Genomic DNA, 19,831 nt, shown 5'->3' with positions numbered 1-19,831 from the left:
TCCTGAGTAGTGGACCCCTTTTTGAACTGAAGTAAGTGCTTAGAAGTCCTTGTGCAGATCATTTTTGTTCCTGGTATTGTGTGTATGAACTGAGCTGTTTGTTGGAAAAAAAAAGAGATATATTATTCAGGACAAATTTCATTAATGAGTAAATATACTGAGAGGCAGTAGTTAGTATACCCAGTTCTTTGGAGAGGTTTCTACAGGACATCTGTGAATTTACTCCACAAATAATACGTATTACACGCTTTTGGACTCTGAAAACCTTTGTTTGACTTGAAGAGTTACCCCAAAATATTATACCGTATGACATGGAATGAAAGCAGGCAAAGTATGCAAGCTCTTTCATTTTTATGTCGCCCATGTCTGCTGTCACTCGAATTGCAAATACAGATTTGTTAAGGCGTTTCTGCAGTTCTGTGGTGTGCTCCTCCCAACTGAATTTATTATAAAGTTGTAATCTCAGGAATTTAAGACTGTCAACCTCTTCTATCTGCTCTTCTTCATACTTTATGCATATGCTGGTTGGAAACCTCTTACAGGTTCTGAATTGCATATAGTGAGTCTTTTCGAAGTTTAATGTCAGTGAGTTGGCTTTAAACCATTTATTAATATCCATGAAAATATCATTAGCAGATCTTTCTAGAACTACACTCGACATACTATTTATTGCAATACTTGTGTCATCTGCACAAAACGAACTCTGCTTCTGGCAGTGTAACTGATGAGAGATCATTAATTTACACAAGAAAAAGCAATGGCCCTAAGATGGATCCTTGTGGGACACCACATGTAATTTCTTCCCATTCTGATGATGACTGACCAATTAATTCACTAGTCCCTTGCATTGACACCCTTTGTTTCCTGTTAACGAGGTATGACTTGAACCATTTTGCAGCACTGCCCGTGGCACCATAGAATTCTAATTTATTTAAAAGGATGTTGTGGTTCACACAATCGAATACGTTTGACAAATCACAGAAAATACCTGCTGCTTGTAACTTGCTATTTAATGAATTAAGTACAATTTCACTGTATGTGTAAATAGCCTTCTCGATATCAGAACCCTTCAGAAATACAAACTGTGTTCTTGATAATATGTTATTTGTGGTCAGATGGTTGAGAAGCTGATTGTACATTACTTTTTCTAAAATTTTTGAGACTGCTGGCACCTTTCTAGTATATATCGGCCGCTAATGACCATAGAAGTTTTGCGCCCTAAAACCAAAACAAAACAAAAAAAAAAACAAAAAAACCTTTCTAGTATAACCCTACTCTGTTAAAACACGGCCAAAATTTAGATGTTTTCATAAAATTCATTCAGCGGGTGGCCGACTTGGCAGATTAACACAAAAACTTCACTGTATGCCAGCAATGAATCGGACTTATCTCATCTAAATTGAAGCTACATTAAAATAATAAAATAGAATAATCAATAATGAGAGCGACGGGCGATGTGTACACACCTCAGAGCCAATATCAGTTAAATTAAATAAATTAAATTACTATCAAATCCACCTTCATTAATATTATTTCACCATCAAATCCGTTATAAACAAAAATCTATTGTAACCCACCTCCTCTTAACTATAAGCTGCACCTTGACCTGAAATATTTTATAATTATAAATCTTGAGAATTATAACTCTAAAAAGAATCTCTGATAACGGAGATATACAAACAAATTAAGTAGAGTAAATCGTGTATTATCAATCACGGGGTAGGTTCCTCTGAATGGAATGAGATACCGCCAAATTCTTTGGGTTTAAAGACCTTAGCTAATAGTACCCTGGTAAATACAATTAACATTTAAAATAATAGGGTATCTAATCCTAGTTTATTATTTAAATTTCACAGATTCATAAAAAGAGCTATAAATAAATTTTAACATTTCACCTTACAAATCTATATTTTAACCCTAAAAATATAAACAACTGTTTTAACCAATAATATTCACTTGTATCAATCGTATAACAGCGGTTGCTGGCACGAATTATGCCGATACTAAATCAATTGCTAAATCCAAAATCACTTGATAATTAAATCAAATTACTGCAAAAAGAACATTTAGTTTAACAAAACTTACATATAATACAAAGAAAAAGTGAATAAACAAGCAAGAATAAAACTTTTAAAAACAAAATAAGAAATTTGAAAATTTATAAAATTAAGAAAAAATAAAAGATTCAAATATTTAAAGAAAAAAAAGAAAAAAAAAACACAAAAAATGACAAAAAAAAGAAACGCACCCCCGAATGACCACAACAACTTCTCTATTATATATAAATAAAGATTAATATGGAATATGTATACCACTCCTCCAGCATCTGCTGCTGGAGTTGAGTGAGCATCTCCATGACACTTTCATGACTACTAAATGAACCTGCAATAAAACACAGTACTTTTTTTTATCTTCTCTATTTCTACTGTCAGACTTACACTATGTGATCAAAAGTATCCCCAAAAACATACGTTTTTCATATTAGGTGCATTGTGCTGTCACCTACTGCCACATACTCCATATCATCGACCTCCGTACTCACTCGACATCATGAGATAGCAGAGCAGAATGGGATGCTCCGCAGAACTCGTGGACTTTGAACGTGATCAGGTGATTGGGTGTCACTTGTGTCATATCTCTGTACATGGATTTTCCACACTCCTAAACATCCCTAGATTCACTGTTTGTGATGTGATACTGAAGTTGAAATGTGAAAACAGAAAAGTGTACAGGCCGACCTTGTCTGTTGACTGACAGAGGCCGCCGACAGATGAAGAGGGTCGTGATGTGTTATCTATTGAGACCATCACACAGGAATTCCAAACTGCATCAGGATCCACTGCAAGTACTATGACAGTTGGAAGGAGGTGAGAAAACTTGGATTTCGTGGTCAATCGCCTCCTCATAAGCCACACATCACACCGGTAAATGCCAAACAACGCCTCGCTTGGTGTAAGGAGCGAAAACATAGGGTGATTGAACAGAGTAAAAACGTTGTGTCTACATCTACATGATTACTCTGCAATTCACATTTAAGTGCTTGGCAGAGGGTTCATCGAACCACAATCATACTATTTCTCTACCATTCCACTCCCGAACAGCACGCTGGAAAAACAAACACCTAAACCTTTCTGTTCGAGCTCTGATTTCTCTAATTTTATTTTGATGATCATTCCTACCTATGTAGGTTGGGCTCAACAAAATATTTTCGCATTCCGAAGAGAAAGTTGGCGACTGAAATTTCGTAAATAGATCTCGCCGCATCGAAAAACGTCTTTGCTTTAACGACTTCCATCCCAACTCGCGTATCACATCTGCCACACTCTCTCCCCTATTACGTGGTAATACAAAACGAGCTGCCCTTCTTTGCACCCTTTTGATGTCCTCCGTCAATCCCACCTGGTAAGGATCCCACACCGCGCAGCAATATTCTAACAGAGGACGAACGAGTGTAGTGTAAGCTGTCTCTTTAGTGGACTTGTTGCATCTCCCAAGTGTCCTGCCAATGAAACGCAACCTTTGGCTCGCCTTCCCCACAATATTATCTATGTGGTCTTTCCAACTGAAGTTGTTCGTAATTTTAACACCCAGGTACTTAGTTGAATTGTACTATTTATCGAGTAATCGAATTCCAACGGATTTCTTTTGGAACTCGTGTGGATCACCTCACACTTTTGGTTATTTAGCGTCAACTGCCACCTGCCACACCGTACAGCAATCTTTTCTAAATCACTTTGCAACTGATACTGGTCTTCAGATGATCTTACTAGACGGTAAATTACAGCATCATCTGCGAACAACCTAAGAGAACTGCTCAGATTGTCACCCAGGTCATTTATATAGATCAGGAACAGCAGAGGTCCCAGGACGCTTCCCTGGGGAACACCTGATATCACTTCAGCTTTACTCGATGATTTGCCTGTGGAGTGACAAATCATGGTACACAATATGGCGATACGAGGCCAGGGTGTGAGTATGGCGAATGCTCGGTGAACGTCATCTGCCAGCGTGTGTAGTGTCAGCAGTAAAATTCGGAAGTGATGGTGTTATGGTGTAGTCGTGTTTTTCATGGAGGGGGCTTACACCCCTTGTTCTGTTGCATAGTACTATCACAACGCAGGCCTACACTGATGTATTAAGTACCTTGCTTCCCACTGTTGAAGAGCAATTTGGCGACTGCATCTGTCAACACGATTGAGCCACTGTTCATAATGAACAGCCTGTGGCGAAGTGGTTAGACGACAGTAACATCCCTGTAATGGACTGGCCTGCACAGAGCCCTGACCTGAATCCAATGGAACACATTTGGGATGTTTTGGAACGCCGACTTCGTGCCAGGCCACGTTGACCGACATCAGTACCTCTCCTCAGTGCAGCACTCCTTGAATAATGGGCTGCCATTCCCGAAGAAACCTTTCAGCACCTGAATGAGTGTATGCCTGCGAGAGTGAAAGCTGTCATCAAGGCTAAATGTGGGCAAACACCATATTGAATTCCAGCATTACTAATGGAGAATGCCAGGCAGTGGTCAAGTCATTTTCAGCCAGGCATCCATATACTTTCGATCACATAGTGTATCTCCGTATTCGAATACGCATGTCCATGCCAGTGTTTTTGGCACTTCAGCGTAGTTATGTTGGCTGCTGATGCATCGTGTATACCAATGGTATTAATGCCTTCAGCATCAGCTGAGGCCTGAGGATCGTGTATTGAAGGGCTGAAACTGGTAGCTATATGATAAATGGCATCATAAGATTGGCTGTACGTGTTTCATTTTCTTACAATTTTACTGGGTAACCCTGATCCTTCGTGTCCTGTGGCGTAGGACTTCAGTCCACACACAGGTTAGGTGGTCGGCATTGCGATTTGCACAAGTTGGACGTGGTTTTGCCCGCAGGTGGGGAAGAGAGTGTACCTGATATGAATCGGAGGCTGAGGAGCAGTATTCAAGTGTTGGTTGAACAAGTTTTTTGTGTGCTCTCTCCTTTCTGAGTGAACTACATTTCCTCAGAATTCTTCCAAATCTATTTGGCATCTGCCTTAATTGTGGCTAATTATATGCAGTTGTTCCACTTCAGATCACTTCGTACACATATGTATATAGACTGAAGCAGTGAGTGAAAACTTGTGCCGAGGCCAGGAATCCAACTCCGCTCTCCTGCTTATTAGCCATGTGCGTCAGCCACTAAGACACCTCAGTACAGCGGTTCACACAACTGGACAGATAACCCTCGTACGCCTCCCTCCTTGATCCAAATTCTTACTGCCTCCCACATCTACTTTAAATTCCCCCCTACACATGAACAGAATTGCTGAGGCTCTCCATGTTCTGGAATAGCACCTCTGCATCAAACGTAAGTGGGGGATCCAGCCAAACTTTGTACAGATTTGCACTCACCGCTTCGGTCTACACTACTGTCCATTAAAATTGCTACACCCCGAAGATGACGTGCTACAGATGCGAAATTTGACTGACAGGAAGATGATGCTGTGATATGCAAATGATTAGCTTTTCAGAGCATTCACACAAGGTTGGCGCCAGTGGCGACACCTACAACGTGCTGACATGAGGAAAGTTTCCAACCGGTTTCTCATACACAAACAGCAGTCGACCGGCGTTGCCTGGTGAAACATTGTTGTGATGCCTCGTGTAAGGAGGAGAAATGCGTACCATCACATTTCCAACTTTGATAAAGGTCGGATTGTAGCCTATCGCGATTGCGGTTTATTGTATCGCGACATTGCTGCTCACGTTGGTCGAGACCCAATGACTGTTAGCAGAATATGGAATCGGTGGGTTCAGGAGGGTAATACGGAACGCCATGCTGGATCCCAATGGCCCCGTATCACTAGCAGTCGAGATGACAGGCATCTTATCCGCACGGGTGTAACGAATCGCGCAGCCACGTCTCGATCTCTGAGTCAACAGATGGGGATGTTTGCAACACAACAACCATCTGCACAAACAGTTCGAAGACATTTGCAGCAGCACGGACTATCAGCTCGGAGGCCATGGCTGCAGTTACCCTTGACGCTGCATCACAGACAGGAGTTCCTACGATGCTGTACTCGACGACGAACCTGGGTGCACGAATGGCAAAGCGTCATTTTTTCGGATGAATCCAGGTTCTGTTTACAGCATCAAGATGGTCGCATCCATGTTTGGCGACATCGCAGTGAACACACGTTGGAAGCGTGTGTTCGTCATCGCCATACTGGCATATCACCCGGCGTGATGGTATGGGGTGCCATTGGTTACACGTCTCGGTCACCTCTTGTTCACATTGACGGCACTTTGAACAGTGGACATTACATTTCAGATGTGTTACAACCCGTGGCTCTGCCCTTCATTCGATCCTTGCGAAACTCTACATTTCAGCAGGATAATGCACGACCGCATGTTGCAGGTCCTGTACGGGACTTTCTGGATACAGAAAATGTTCGACTGCTGCCCTGGCCAGCACATTCTCCAGTTCTTTCACCAATTGAAAACGTCTGGTCGATGGTGGCCGAGCAACTGGCTCGTCACAATACGCCAGTCACTACTCTTGATGAACTGTGGTATCGTGATGAAGCTGGATGGGCAGCTGTACCTGTGCACGCCATCCGAGCTCTGTTTGACTCAATACCCAGTCGTATGAAGGCCGTTATTACGGCCAGAGGTGGTTGTTCTGGGTACTGATTTCTCAGGATCTATGCATGCAAATTGCGTGAAAATGTAATCACAGTCAGTTCTAGTATAATATATTTGTCCAATGAATACCCGTTTATCATCTGCATTTGTTCTTGGTGTAGCAATTTTAATGGCCAGTTGTGTATGTACATAAAATTACGTAAACATTAAAGTCTCTGAAATTGTGTCATTTCATTCTCGTAGATATTTTATGGAAGTAATTGCTTCCAGTGACTGTCCTACAATTTCGTAATTGTACTATAAAACGTCTTTCTGTCTATGTATGTAGAATACATTATATTTGTTTATGTTGACACTCAATTGCCACTCCCTACACAAAGTATCAGTTGTCTGTAGGTCTTCCTACATTTAACTACAATTTTTTTGGCATTGTGACTTCTCTGTATACAACAGCACCTGCCTAATGGAACTTCCAACATTATCTCCTGGGTCATTTATGTATATTGTGAAAAGTGATGGTCCTGTAAAATTCATTTGGGGCATGCCTGAAGTAACTTGTCGGTTGAAGACGTCTCCCTGCTGACAATGAGATGTTGTGTTCTGTTTGCTAGAGACTCCTCAATCCAGTCACACAGTTGGTCTGATATTCCACATTTTTAATTTTGTTGATTTAATGATGGTGTAGAACTGTGTTGAATGCCTTCCGGAAGTCAAGGCACACGGTATATACCTGAGCACCCATACCTGCTGCTTTCCGGGTCTCACGTATGAGCAGAGCGACAATCATTGTCAGAACCCCTGTTGATTCCTAAATAGAAGTGCATGGCAGAGGGCACTTCCCATTCTGCCATGATGAAGGCTTCTTCCCATTGCATTCACATGTGGAGAGTGCAGGAGTGAAGTTTTTCAGTCATACAGTGAAGGCTTTCATAAGCGGTTCTCAGAATTACTGGTGAATCAACCAGTCTCCAGAAATGTCATAATTCTTGAGCACAAAACGTATTCCTAAATTCTACAAAAGACATAGGTCAGAGATGTAGGTGTATAGTTTCTTGCACCTGTTCGACGATCCTTCTTGAAAATGGTAATGACCTGTGCTCTTTTTCTAATCATGAGGAATGCTCCACTCCTCCAGAGACCTGTGGTAGACTAGCGGTAGAACAGGAGCAAGTTGTTCTGTGTACTCTGTGTAGGGTCAAACTGGTTTCTCGTTAGGTAAAGTGGCCTTTCCTCTATTGAGCAGTTTCGGGTGTTTAGTCACTTATTTCGATATCTGCTGTTTTGTCATTCATGTGACAATTTAAAGGGGGAATTACAGTACTCGTAAAAGACAGAAATACTAGTGTACTCCAAGGAAACAGAAGAAATAAACATTAAAATTAGAGGAAATACAATAAAACATACAAGATCTTGCACATAGTTAGGACATAAGATAACTGGAGATGGAAGAAGCAAAGAAGACATAAAAGAAAGAATTAGAGAAACAAAAGCAACGTTCAAAAGTAAAAAATTATTCGAACAACAGAAATAAAGAAGTGAGAAAAAAGACAGTTAAGAGCTACATTTGGAGTGCAGCGTTGCATGACTGTGAAACATACAATACACAAAAACAGAAAGAGATCTAGTGAAGTATTTGAGACATGGAGCTGGAGACACTTATTAAAACCACCTACCAGGAAGTCCTGCATATAACTGGCAAAGAAAGTTAATTTAGAAAAAAAAAGTTGACTGAAGAAGACATGGGTGGATTGGTCAACAATACAACACAATGATTTCCTTGGAAATGTCCTAGAAGAAACATTATGAGGGAAGATAGCTCAAGTAAGACTGCAATGGAATTTTTGAAACAAGCTACACATAATGCACATTTCTCTAATTGTGCAGAAATATAGAAATTTGTTTCTAATAGATCTAGATAGACAGCTGCTAACCAGTCGAAAGATTGATGACAACGATGTGAAGAAGATACTTAATATGGTTGAAGGATTAACTGGTCCTGGGTTCTTATTTCAAATTAACCTCACACACTTTTAATTTATTTTTATGCAGGTGCAAGGCATAATTATGAATTCCTTCACAGCTAAAAACTCTGACCCACATATCGACTTGGACAAATACGTAGTGTGCTAAGGACAAACCTAAAGTGAAAGTCACAGCTGCAATAACTTTCATTACTTTTGACACTGTACATAACTTTGTTGTTTGTTACAGCTTAAGTTATAATTAGGTTTGTGTAATACGGGTAATTTCATAATAGATTTTTAATACAGATCCCTACACATTTTTAACTAACAAAATTAAAATTATAATTTTTATAACATTTCCTGGTAATGACAGAATTACAAACATTTCTATATTCCTCTTTCATTTCTTCTAATTTAATAATTTCCTAATTTTCTAAGGGCTTTAGTATTTGCCTACATACGTTCAGACTTTTATTATTGGATTTTGTTTTAAAGTAAAAATAATTTTTATTGTCTTTTTAGGAGAAACGTAACATTTAAGTGATTGAGCAATGTACTGGTCTGTAGAAAAGCATATTACAGGTAGATAATAATTTTTCCAATCAATAGATTGAAATTACAAATGAAAGCAATATCCCTGAAAAACCAATCAAAATGCTGAAGTATCAATGCAAAACTGAAAGACAATGAAAATAATGTAGAGAGAAATCACAAATATGAAGTATACAGCATGTATTGTGTTGTGTACTAGTTTTGTATATCATGTCCTACAATAGCACTTGACACTGACATTTACATTATGCCTCATAACTATACTGACTCAGAAAAATAGGTGTCAATGTAAGTCTTAAACAATGTCATCGTGTAACTTCAGAAATGTGCACTAGAAGTCTGCAGGAAAAATAATATCCTCAATAGTATTTTCTCTCTACACTCTTTGAGAATTGGCTAAAATACAATGTTACAAAGCACGGTGGTCAGCCTTTCTAGGACAAACTTGCACATTTCAGTCATAGTAACAGGGGTGCATTTCATTGGTCTACATTTCTGAGCAGCACAATCCTCTGATACATCAATGGACGGAATTTTTGTTTGATGTGATGAATGGCAGCTTGCTCTAAATGTGTAAAAATGTAAGTTAACTCATACGAGTAGGAAAAACAATCAGTCGCGTAATGTTTACGTGAAGATATGTTTCAGCTGAGACAGAAACTATATGTAATACTTTTATCTGTTACTGGCCAATTTTAACCTCATGGTCACTATCTAGTACTTGCATGTAAGTGGTCTATATACATCTACTGTTTGTAGAAAATACATGACGTCAAAAAACTGAATACTGGTAAGAATGCTAAGGCGTGATCCAGCCAGCCTGTGAACTATATGCCATGGCATGACGACACTGGCTGGAACATTCGTTGGCATTCTTCCTAATATTTTATTTTTTTGATTTCATGTATTTTGTACAAAAATGGGCTTATGACCACTTCCATGCAAGTATTTGATAAAGACCACAAGGTTGAAATTGGCCAATACCAATTAAAAGCATTAAATATATGTAATAACTTCAAGTCGAACAAATATATTTCAAGGAAGACGCAATACATGAAAGTCACAGATCAAGTAAACAGAGTAAGTCGTGCGTACACTTTAACAGCCAAATCATAACTGAGTCAGAGTGTAGTGGCTGCTGGCTGGCTGGCCGCTTCGGTAGCGCTGCTGCTGCACGGTTGGCAGACAGCGCCACATGTAGAGGACGTGCGTAACTGCGTGCCAGCACTTTGAAAGATCGGCGAGTCAGAAGAATATAATTGTCCAATTTGAACCTTGGGCGGAATGTAAGAACGGCACAGTGGTGCTATGCTGTATTCTGAGCTGTTCCTGCAATGACACCAACGCGTCACACTACATTTGTGTCTGCCTGAGGGTTGCTGCATTAATCTGTATTTCATGTTGTATGTTTTGATGATTACAAATTATGGTCTATTTCACTATAGTGGTGTGGTCAATAGTATCCGGACACCTGGCTGAAAATGACTTAACCACTGCCTGGCATTCTCCATTAGTAATGCTGGAATTCAATATGGTGTTGGCCCACATTCAGCCTTGATGACAGCTTCCACTCTTGCAGGCATACATTCAGTCAGGTGCTGGAGGGTTTCTTGGGGAATGGCAGCCCATTCTTCACGGAGTGCTGCACTGAGGAGAGGTATCGATGTCGGTCGGTGAGGCCTGGCACGAAGTCGGCGTTCCAAAACATCCCAAAGCTGTTCTGTAGCATTCAGGCCAGGACTCTGTGCAGGCCAGTCCATTACAGGGATGTTACTGTCGTCTAACCACTTCGCCACAGGCTGTTCATTATGAACAGTGGCTCAATCGTGTTGACAGATGCACTCGCCAAATTGCTCTTCAACAGAGGGAAGCAAGAAGGTGCTTAAAACATCAATGTAGGCCTGCGTTGTGATAGTGCCACACAAAACAACAATGGGTGCAAGCCTCCTCCATGAGAAACACGACCACACCATAACACCACTGATGCCGAATTTTACTGTTGGCGCTGCACACGCTGGCAGATGACGTTCACCTGTCATTTGCCATACCCCACCCCGCCGTCGGATCAACATATTGTGTACCGTGATTCTTCACTCCACACATTGTTTTTTCACTGCTCAGTCATCCAATGTTTACGCTCCTTACACCAAGCGAGGCGTCGTTTGACATTTACGCATGTGATGTGTGGCTTATGAGCAGCCGCTCGACCATGATATCCGAGCTTTCTCACCTCCTGCCTAAATGTCATAGTACTTGGAGTGGGTCCAGATGCAGTGGAATTCCTGTGTGATGGTCTGGATAGATGTCTGCCTATTACACATTACGCCCTCTTCAACTGTCGGCGGTCTGTCAGTAAACAGACGAGGTCGGCCTGTACGGTTTTGTGCTGTTGTGACCCTTCACGTTTCCACTTCACTATCACATCGGATACAGTGGACCTAGGGATGTTTAGGAGTGTGGAAATCTTGTGTACAGACGTATTACACAAGTGACACCCAATCACCTGACCACGTTCGAAGTCTGTGCGTTCCACGGAGCACTCATTCTCCTCTCTCATGATGTTTAATGACTACTGAGGTCACTGATACGAAGTTCCTGGCTGTAGTTCGCAGCGCAATACACCTAATATGAAAAACGTACATTTTTGGTGGTGTCCAATACTTTTAATCACGTAGTGTATTTCACAGAAACCAAGGTCATGTGGGATAATGCAACAAGAATGAATGAATCGTAATTACTTACTAACAAGCCCCTGGAGACCAAAATTCTCAAAAAGTTTTCCTAGACAACCCTGAAATTAGATAGTGTTCACGTACATTAATTGTAGGGTGTTTACAGGGTGTTACAAAAAGGTACGGCCAAATTTTCAGGAAAGATTCCTCACACACAAAGAAAGAAAATATGTTATGTGGACATGTGTCCGGAAACGCTTAATTTCCATGCCCTGGAGAATGGCATATTGTATCACACCCGTCCACAGTACGAGCACGAAGAGTCTCTACATTTGGTACCGGGGTTGCGTAGACAAGAGCCTTTAAATGCCCCCATAAAATGAAAGTCAAGAGGGTTGAGGTCAGGAGAGCGTGGAGACCACGGAATTGGTCCGCCTCTACCAATCCGTCGGTCACCGAATCTGTTGTTGAGGAGCGTACGAACACTTCGACTGAAATGTGCAGGAGCTCCATCGTGCACGAACCACATGTTGTGTCGTACTCTTAAAGGCACATTTTCTAGCACCACAGGTAGAGTATCCCGTATGAAATCATGATAACGTGCTCCATTGAGCGTAGGTGGAAGAACGTGGGGCCCAATCGAGACATCACCAACAATGCCTGCCCAAACGTTCACAGAAAATCTGTGTTGATGACGTGATTGCACAATTGCATGCGGATTCTCGTCAGCCTGCACATGTTGATTGTGAAAATTTACAATTTGATCAGTACATACTGACGAAACTAAAATGAGCTCTAACATGGAAATTAAGTGTTTCCGGACACATGTCCACATAACATCTTTTCTTTATTTGTGTGTGAGGAATGTTTCCTGAAAGTTTGGCTGTACCTCTTTTGTAACACCCTGTATACAATGATGATAACTCAGTCTTTGGGATGATCTAGGGGAGAGAAGTGCATCAAATTAAGATAGAATCCAAGGTTCTCAAATGACAGATTCTGAAGTTACAAAGACGAATGTGTTATGGGACAATTCTGCCAGTGGAATATAAGAATCTACAGTTTGTCTTCCATTGTTGCGATGTTGTTTCTGAGGTCTTCAGTCCTGAGACTGGTTTGATGCAGCTCTCCATGCTACTCTGTATTTTTTAAATAAGTTGTCCAATAAATTTATTTTCTTCTCTAAGGGTCCCACACTGATGAGCGATATTAAAGTATTGGTCCAAGAAGGGTTTTCTAGGCTGCCTCTTTCATGGATGGACTACACTTTCTGAGAATTCTTCCAATGAATCTCTGTCTAGCACCTACCTTTCCTACCGTAGATCAATCCGTATGCATACTCTCATATACTTAATGGATATGAGTGCTTTCAGTGACTATTCTGCAGTAATACAATGAAACAATAAAGGCTCTTTCCATTATTTATGTGCAATATGAGGTGTGTTCAAAAAGTAAGGTGACTTCATATTTTTATGAAAAAATATTTATTTATTCACTGAAATTCATGTTGTTTCCTTAAAAGTAATCCCCCTCACAAGGGAACCTCCCCATCGCACCCCCCTCAGATTTAGTTATAAGTTGGCACAGTGGATAGGCCTTGAAAAACTGAACACAGATCAATCGAAAAAACAGGAACAAGTTGTGTGGAACTATGAAAAAAATAAGCAAAATATACAAACTGAGTAGTCCATGTGAAAGATAAGCAACATCAAGGATACTCTAAGCTCACGAGTGCTGTGGTCCCGTGCTTAGCGTGAGCGGCTGCGGAACGAGAGGTCCTCGGTTCAAGTCTTCCCTGGAGTGAATAGTTTACTTTTTTTATTTTCGCAAAGTTACGATCTGTCCGTTCATTCATTGACGTCTCTGTTCACTGTAATAAGTTTAGTGTCTGTGTTTTGCAACCGCACCGCAAAACCGTGCGATTAGTAGACGAAAGGACATGCCTCTCCAATGGGAACCGAAAACATTTGATCGCAAGGTCATAGGTCAATTAATTCCTCCACAGGAAAACACGTCTGATATATTCTATACGACACTGGTGACGGCATGTGCGTCACATGACAGGAATATGTTGTCGACTCACCTAACTTGTACACTTGGCGAATGGGTAAAAAGATTCTTCTACCTTGCCCGATTTAGGTTTTCTTGTGGATGTGATAATCACTCCCATCACTTGCATCGGATGGACAGATAATAATTGTCTGAAAATAGAAACTTAAACTTTTCACTCGAGGGAAGACTTCAACCCAGGACCTTTAGTTCCGCAGCTGCTCACGCTAACTACGGGACTTCGGTGCTCCGGAGCTCATAGTATCCTTGATGTTGCATATCTTCTGCATGGACTACTCAGTTTGCTTATCTTTTTCGTAGTTCCACACAACTTCTTCCTGTTTTCTCGAGTGATCTGTGTTCAGTTTTTCAAGGCGTATCCACTGTGCCAACTTATAACTAAATCTGAGAGGGATGCGATGGGGAGGTTCCCTTATCAGAAACAATACACTCGTGCCAACACTTCTTCCAATCCTCAAAGCACTTCTCATAAGCACCTTTTGGTACAGCCTTGAGTAATTCCAGCAATGCAGCTTTTATTTCCTCAATCGTTGAAAATCTTCATTCTTTCATAGGTCTCTTCAGTTTTGGGAACAGAAAAAAGTTGCAGGGTGCCTAATCTGGTGAATATGGTGGCTGAGGTATGACTGTCATGTTGTTTTTGGCCAAAAAATCTCTCACAAGCAACGATGAATGAGCAGGTGCATTGTATCCTCTGCCAAAAGCCATAAATTATTTTTCCATAATTCTGGATGGTTTTTTGTGTGTTGCTTCTCAAAAACAGCACATAAACTTGAGATAATACTCCTTATTGACCGTATGACCTCGAGGCAAAAATTTATGATGCACTACGCCACGGTAATTAAAAAAACAGTGAGCAAAACTTTGACATTTGATCGAACTTGGCATGCTTTTTTCGGTCTTGGCTGTCCGGGACGTTTGCATTGGGACGATTGGGCTTCGGTTTCGACATCATAACCGTAAACCCATGTTTTGTCACCTGTTATGACCTTTTTGAGCAAATCTGGATCATCACTGATGTTATTCGAGAGCTCCTGAGCGATGCCGATGCGACAGTTCTTCTGATCAAAATTGAGAAGTTTTGGAACAAACTTCGCTGACACATGTCTCGTGCCCAAAATATCTAAAAAAAAATTGTATGACAAGAGCCGACTATTATTCCAACATCCTCAGCAAATTCTCTTATGGTAATTTGATCATTTTTCAAAACAATTTTCTTCACAGCTTCGTTATCATCTGTTTTTGGTGTTGCTGGGATATCCAGACCGAGGTTTCTCTTTGCCATGTTCTCGGCTATCTCGAAAGAGCTTGTACCACTTATAAACATTTTTTTCACTTAGAGCAGCCTCACCGTATGCCACTATCGACATCTCAAGTGTTTTAGAGCACTCGATTCCATTTTCTACACAAAATTTGATGCAAATTCTGTGGTCCATTTTTTGTAGTAATCGAAAATCCCCGAGTACACCAAAACACGTCTAATATTTCTATCTGTCAAACACAAACAAAGCATGCTGTACACTTGAAACTGTGAACATATGTTCGAGACATGTGTACCAATGTAACAAAAAAAAAAAAAAAAGATTGATAATCAAATGTATTTTGCTCGTGCAATTTGCAAAGTCACCCTACTTTTTTTTGAACAGCCCTCGAATGTTTCAAATGATTACACTGAAGGCCAACTGCCAATTTTGCAGCTGCAATTGATCCTGTGCAGGTCTTCCAGCATCTTTAATTTTCTAGCATTGCAAATCTGTAAACAATAGCATTATTCACAAATGACGTCATGAAGCTTCACACATTATCCATCAGGTCAGCCATATGTGTTGTGCAAAGTAATAGTCCTGAAACACTGTGTTGCTGTACACGGGTAGTTATTTTTACATCTGAAGATTTATCTCCATCAAGAATTACATGCTTTGCCAGGAACTCTTCAGCCCGATCACAAAGCCAGCCTGATTATTTCCCACGTATTACGGTGCTTGTTACAGAAAGCAATACACAGAAGCCAGAGGTACCACCGAAGTCCGTCTCCCAGCGATCCAGCTTAGCTGGGGCCAAGCAGCAGAGTCCAGAATCACCGCCTGGGACTGCCGATGTCTCGGCATCAACTACTGTCGAGTCCACAGGTGACGACACGGACATTCCGTACGCAGATTCGGATGACGAGGCGAGTGCCGGTGAGATGTCGCCCGTGTACCAGCCCTCCGCAGGTAATCCGCTGTCTGCTTCACGGCTGGAGTATTCTAAGGATTCATAGTCTTGCATGCTGTTTATTACAAGGTCACTTCTACCATGTTTGATGATAGTAGCTGGCTTACCTGGCTGACACAGGGATCTTGACCACCTTTCAACATTCACTATCTCTATTACAGTGCTAACTACCAAAAGCCAAACTGCAGGGAGACACGTATCTCCCTTTCCAGCTTAACAGCACAGAAACAGTGCTATAGCTCGATGATATGTTGTGAGGCAAACAGCTCTGGAACTACGCACGGCCAAGAAATGTAGGCCTGACCGTTAATTGCATCCTTACATTCAAACAGCATTGCATTGCCACTAAACCTGTGGTCCGTGCAGGGGCCACATTTTCAGGTCAGGATGTAGAGTGTGAATCTTCATGTTCTCACAGTATACTACTTGATCCATAAAATTGTGGTAATTAACCAGTCTGATGCTCATATTTTTGCTGTAAACGATTCAACCATCTTCAGAGCATCTGGAAAGGCTGATGATAAAGGCTGCGGCACTCACAATATTCCGAGAAGTTTACAAAGCAAAAGACTTGACATACTTTCTTGACAGAAGAGGAACCATCACAAATTTATATAATTATTTTATAAATGAATCCAAAAATAAATTTAATAATTAGCATTAGATTGTGCAATTAATAATATGAATTTTAAGTATGTCAGATATTTCTAAAAGCAAAATAGTTTTAGCTGTATCAATCGTAACAACTTAATTTCTTTTCATACATTTTAGTCTGAAATATAGTACATCGTATAAAAAATCAAATTAAATTCTTTCAGTGAAAAAGCCGAGAATGTTCACCTACAGGGTGGTCCATTGATAGTGACCGGGCCAACTATCTCAATAAATAATCATCAAACAAAAAAACTACATAGAACGAAACTCGTGTAGCTTGAATGGGCAAACCAAATGGCACTATGGTTGGCCCGCTAGATGGCGGTGCCATAGGTCAAACGGATATCAACTGCTTTTTTTAAAATAGGAACCCCCATTTTTTATTACATATTCATGTAGTGTATAATAAAATATGAATGTTTTAGTTAGACCACTTTTTTCACTTTGTGATAGATGGCGCTGTAATAGTCACAAACATATAAGTACGTGATATCATGTAACATTCTGCCAGTGCGGACGGTATTTGCTTTGTGATACATTACCCATGTTAAAATGGACCGTTTACCAATTGCGGAAAAGGTCGATATCGTGTTGATGTGTGGCTATTGTGATCAGAATGACCAACGGGCGTGTGCTATGTATGCTGCTCGGTATCCTGGACGACATCATCCAAGTGTCCGGACTGTTCGCCGGATAGTTACGTTATTTAAGGAAACAGGAAGTGTTCAGCCACATGTGAAACGTCAACCACGACCTGCAACAAATGATGATGCCCAAGTAGGTGTTTTAGCTGCTGTCGTGCCAAATCCGCACATCAGTAGCAGACAAATTGCACGAAATAGGGAATCTCAAAAACGTCGGTGTTGCGAATGCTACATCAACATCGATTGCACCCGTACCATATTTCTATGCACCAGTAACTGCATGGCGACGACTTTGAACGTCGTGTACAGTTCTGCCACTGCGCACAAGAGAAATTGTGGGACAATGACAGATTTTTTGCACACGTTCTACTTAGCGACAAAGCGTCATTCGCCAACAGCGGTAACGTAAACCGGCATAATATGCACTATTGGGCAACAGAAAATCCACAATGGCTGCGGCAAGTGTAACATCAGTGACCTGGGCGAGTTAATGTATGGTGCGGCATTACGGGAGGAAGGATAATTGGCCCCCATTTTATCACTGGCAATCTAAATAGTGCAATGTATGCCGATTTCCTACATAATGTTCTACTGATGTTACTACTAGATGTTTCACTCCATGACAGAATGGCAATGTACTTCGAACAGGATGGATGTCTGGCACATAGCTTGCGTGCGATTGAAGTGGTATTGAATAGCATATTTCGTGACAGGTGGATTGGTCATCGAAGCACCATACCGCGGCCCGCACATTCACCGCATCTGATGCCCACACATTTCCTTCTGTGGGGGAAGTTGAAGGATATTTGCTATCGTGATCCACCGACAACGCCTGACAACATGCGTCAGCCCATTGTCAATGCATGTGTGAACATTACGGAAGGCGAACAACTCGCTGTAGAGAGGAATGTCGTTACATGTATTGCCAAATGCATTGATGTTGACGGACATCATTTTGAGCATTTATTGCATTAATGTGGTATTTACAGGTAATCACGTTGTAACAGCATGTGTTCTCAGAAATGATAAGTTCACAGAGGTACATGTATCACATTGGAACAACCGAAATAAAATGTTCAAGCGTACCTACGTTCTGAATTTTAATTTAAAAAAAAAGTACCTGTTACGAAGTGTTTGTCTAAAATTGTGAGCCATATGTTTGTGACTGTTAGAGCGCCATCTATCACAAAGAGAAAAAAGTGGTCCAACTAAAACATTCATATTTCGTCACGTACTTCACGAATAAGTAATAAAAAATGAGGTGTGCTATTTTAAAAAAAACGTAGTTGATATCCGTTTGACCTACGGCAGCACCATCCAGTGTGTGAACCGTAGTGCCATCTGGTTTCCCCCTTCAAACTAGACGAGTTTTGTCCTTTGTAGTTTTTTCGTTTAATGCTTATTTCGTGAGATATTTGGCCCAGTCACGATCAATAGACCAACCTGTCTATGAGAATTGATAATATACGCGGTATCGGTTATTTCTATAAGAAAAGGTTATGTTAGAAAAGAGTGTCCCATTACACCACCATCCTTGCGCCCACAGGGAATCAGCCGGCAGGGGACGCGGACGGGGCAGCTGCAGCGGCGGCGAGGTCGGTGCCGCAGTCTGCGGGCCGCATGTCGTGGACGCAGCAGCTGCTGGAGAAGCTGTCCGAGGAGGAGGACGCCAAGAGGAAGCGGCAGGCCGAGGCGCCCCGCAAGCCCCCCAGGTGAGAGGGCGCTCGCTCACAGCGTCGCCGCCGTCGCCACTGTCGGGGAGTCGTCGCTGCGAGCCGAATGACCTGCCCCCCTCTGTGTCTCCCTCAGTAGATTTCTTCCCCGACCACAGTGTCCTACATTTCTCCTTTAATCTGGCTGAGTCTGCTCTTTCCTGAATGTCGACCTAGTCTTCATCCAGTGTACTGAAGGGGAATTTCGTGAGGCTTCAGTCTCACCTACCCTCGTGGTCACTGCCACTAGTTGGCCTTGCTTCCGTGCTTGTCCTTGCAAGAAGGTGATTAAAACATCAGTGTAGGCCTGTGGTGTGATAGTGCCATGCAAAACAACAAGGGGTGCAAGCCCCCTCCATGAAAAACACGACCACACCATAACGCCACCACCTCCAAATTTTATACTAGTGTGATGTATTATGGCTTATGAACAGCCACTCGACCGTGAAATCCAAGTTTTCTCACCTCCCACCTAACTTTCATAGTACTTGAAGTGGATCCTGATGCAGTTTGGAATTCCTGTGTGATGGTCTACATCTATATCTACATCTACATCTACATCTACATCCATACTCCGCAAGCCACCTGACGGTGTGTGGCGGAGGGTACCTTGAGTACCTCTATCGGTTCTCCCTTCTATTCCAGTCTCGTATTGTTCGTGGTAAGAAGGATTGTCAGTATGCCTCTGTGTGGGCTCTAATCTCTCTGATTTTAT

The 19,831-nt window shown here is 41.5% G+C and overlaps 1 protein-coding gene across 1 annotated transcript in view; it reads left to right on the top strand.

Moving 5' to 3' along the window:
• The window catches only part of LOC124553492 (protein PRRC2A-like), a 1,723,518-nt gene that overhangs the window by 15,887 nt on the left and 1,687,800 nt on the right, over nucleotides 1-19,831 (top strand). The window contains exons 4-5 of the mRNA XM_047127347.1: nucleotides 15,884-16,105; nucleotides 18,951-19,116. Of these exons, the coding sequence (XP_046983303.1) occupies nucleotides 15,884-16,105; nucleotides 18,951-19,116 (388 nt within the window). The remainder of the gene's footprint in view (nucleotides 1-15,883; nucleotides 16,106-18,950; nucleotides 19,117-19,831) is intronic.

This window comes from Schistocerca americana, chromosome 11 (assembly GCF_021461395.2).
Source record: "Schistocerca americana isolate TAMUIC-IGC-003095 chromosome 11, iqSchAmer2.1, whole genome shotgun sequence".
Classification (NCBI taxonomy): Eukaryota; Metazoa; Arthropoda; class Insecta; order Orthoptera; family Acrididae; genus Schistocerca; species Schistocerca americana.
This window is presented reverse-complemented; position numbering and strand designations above follow the sequence as displayed.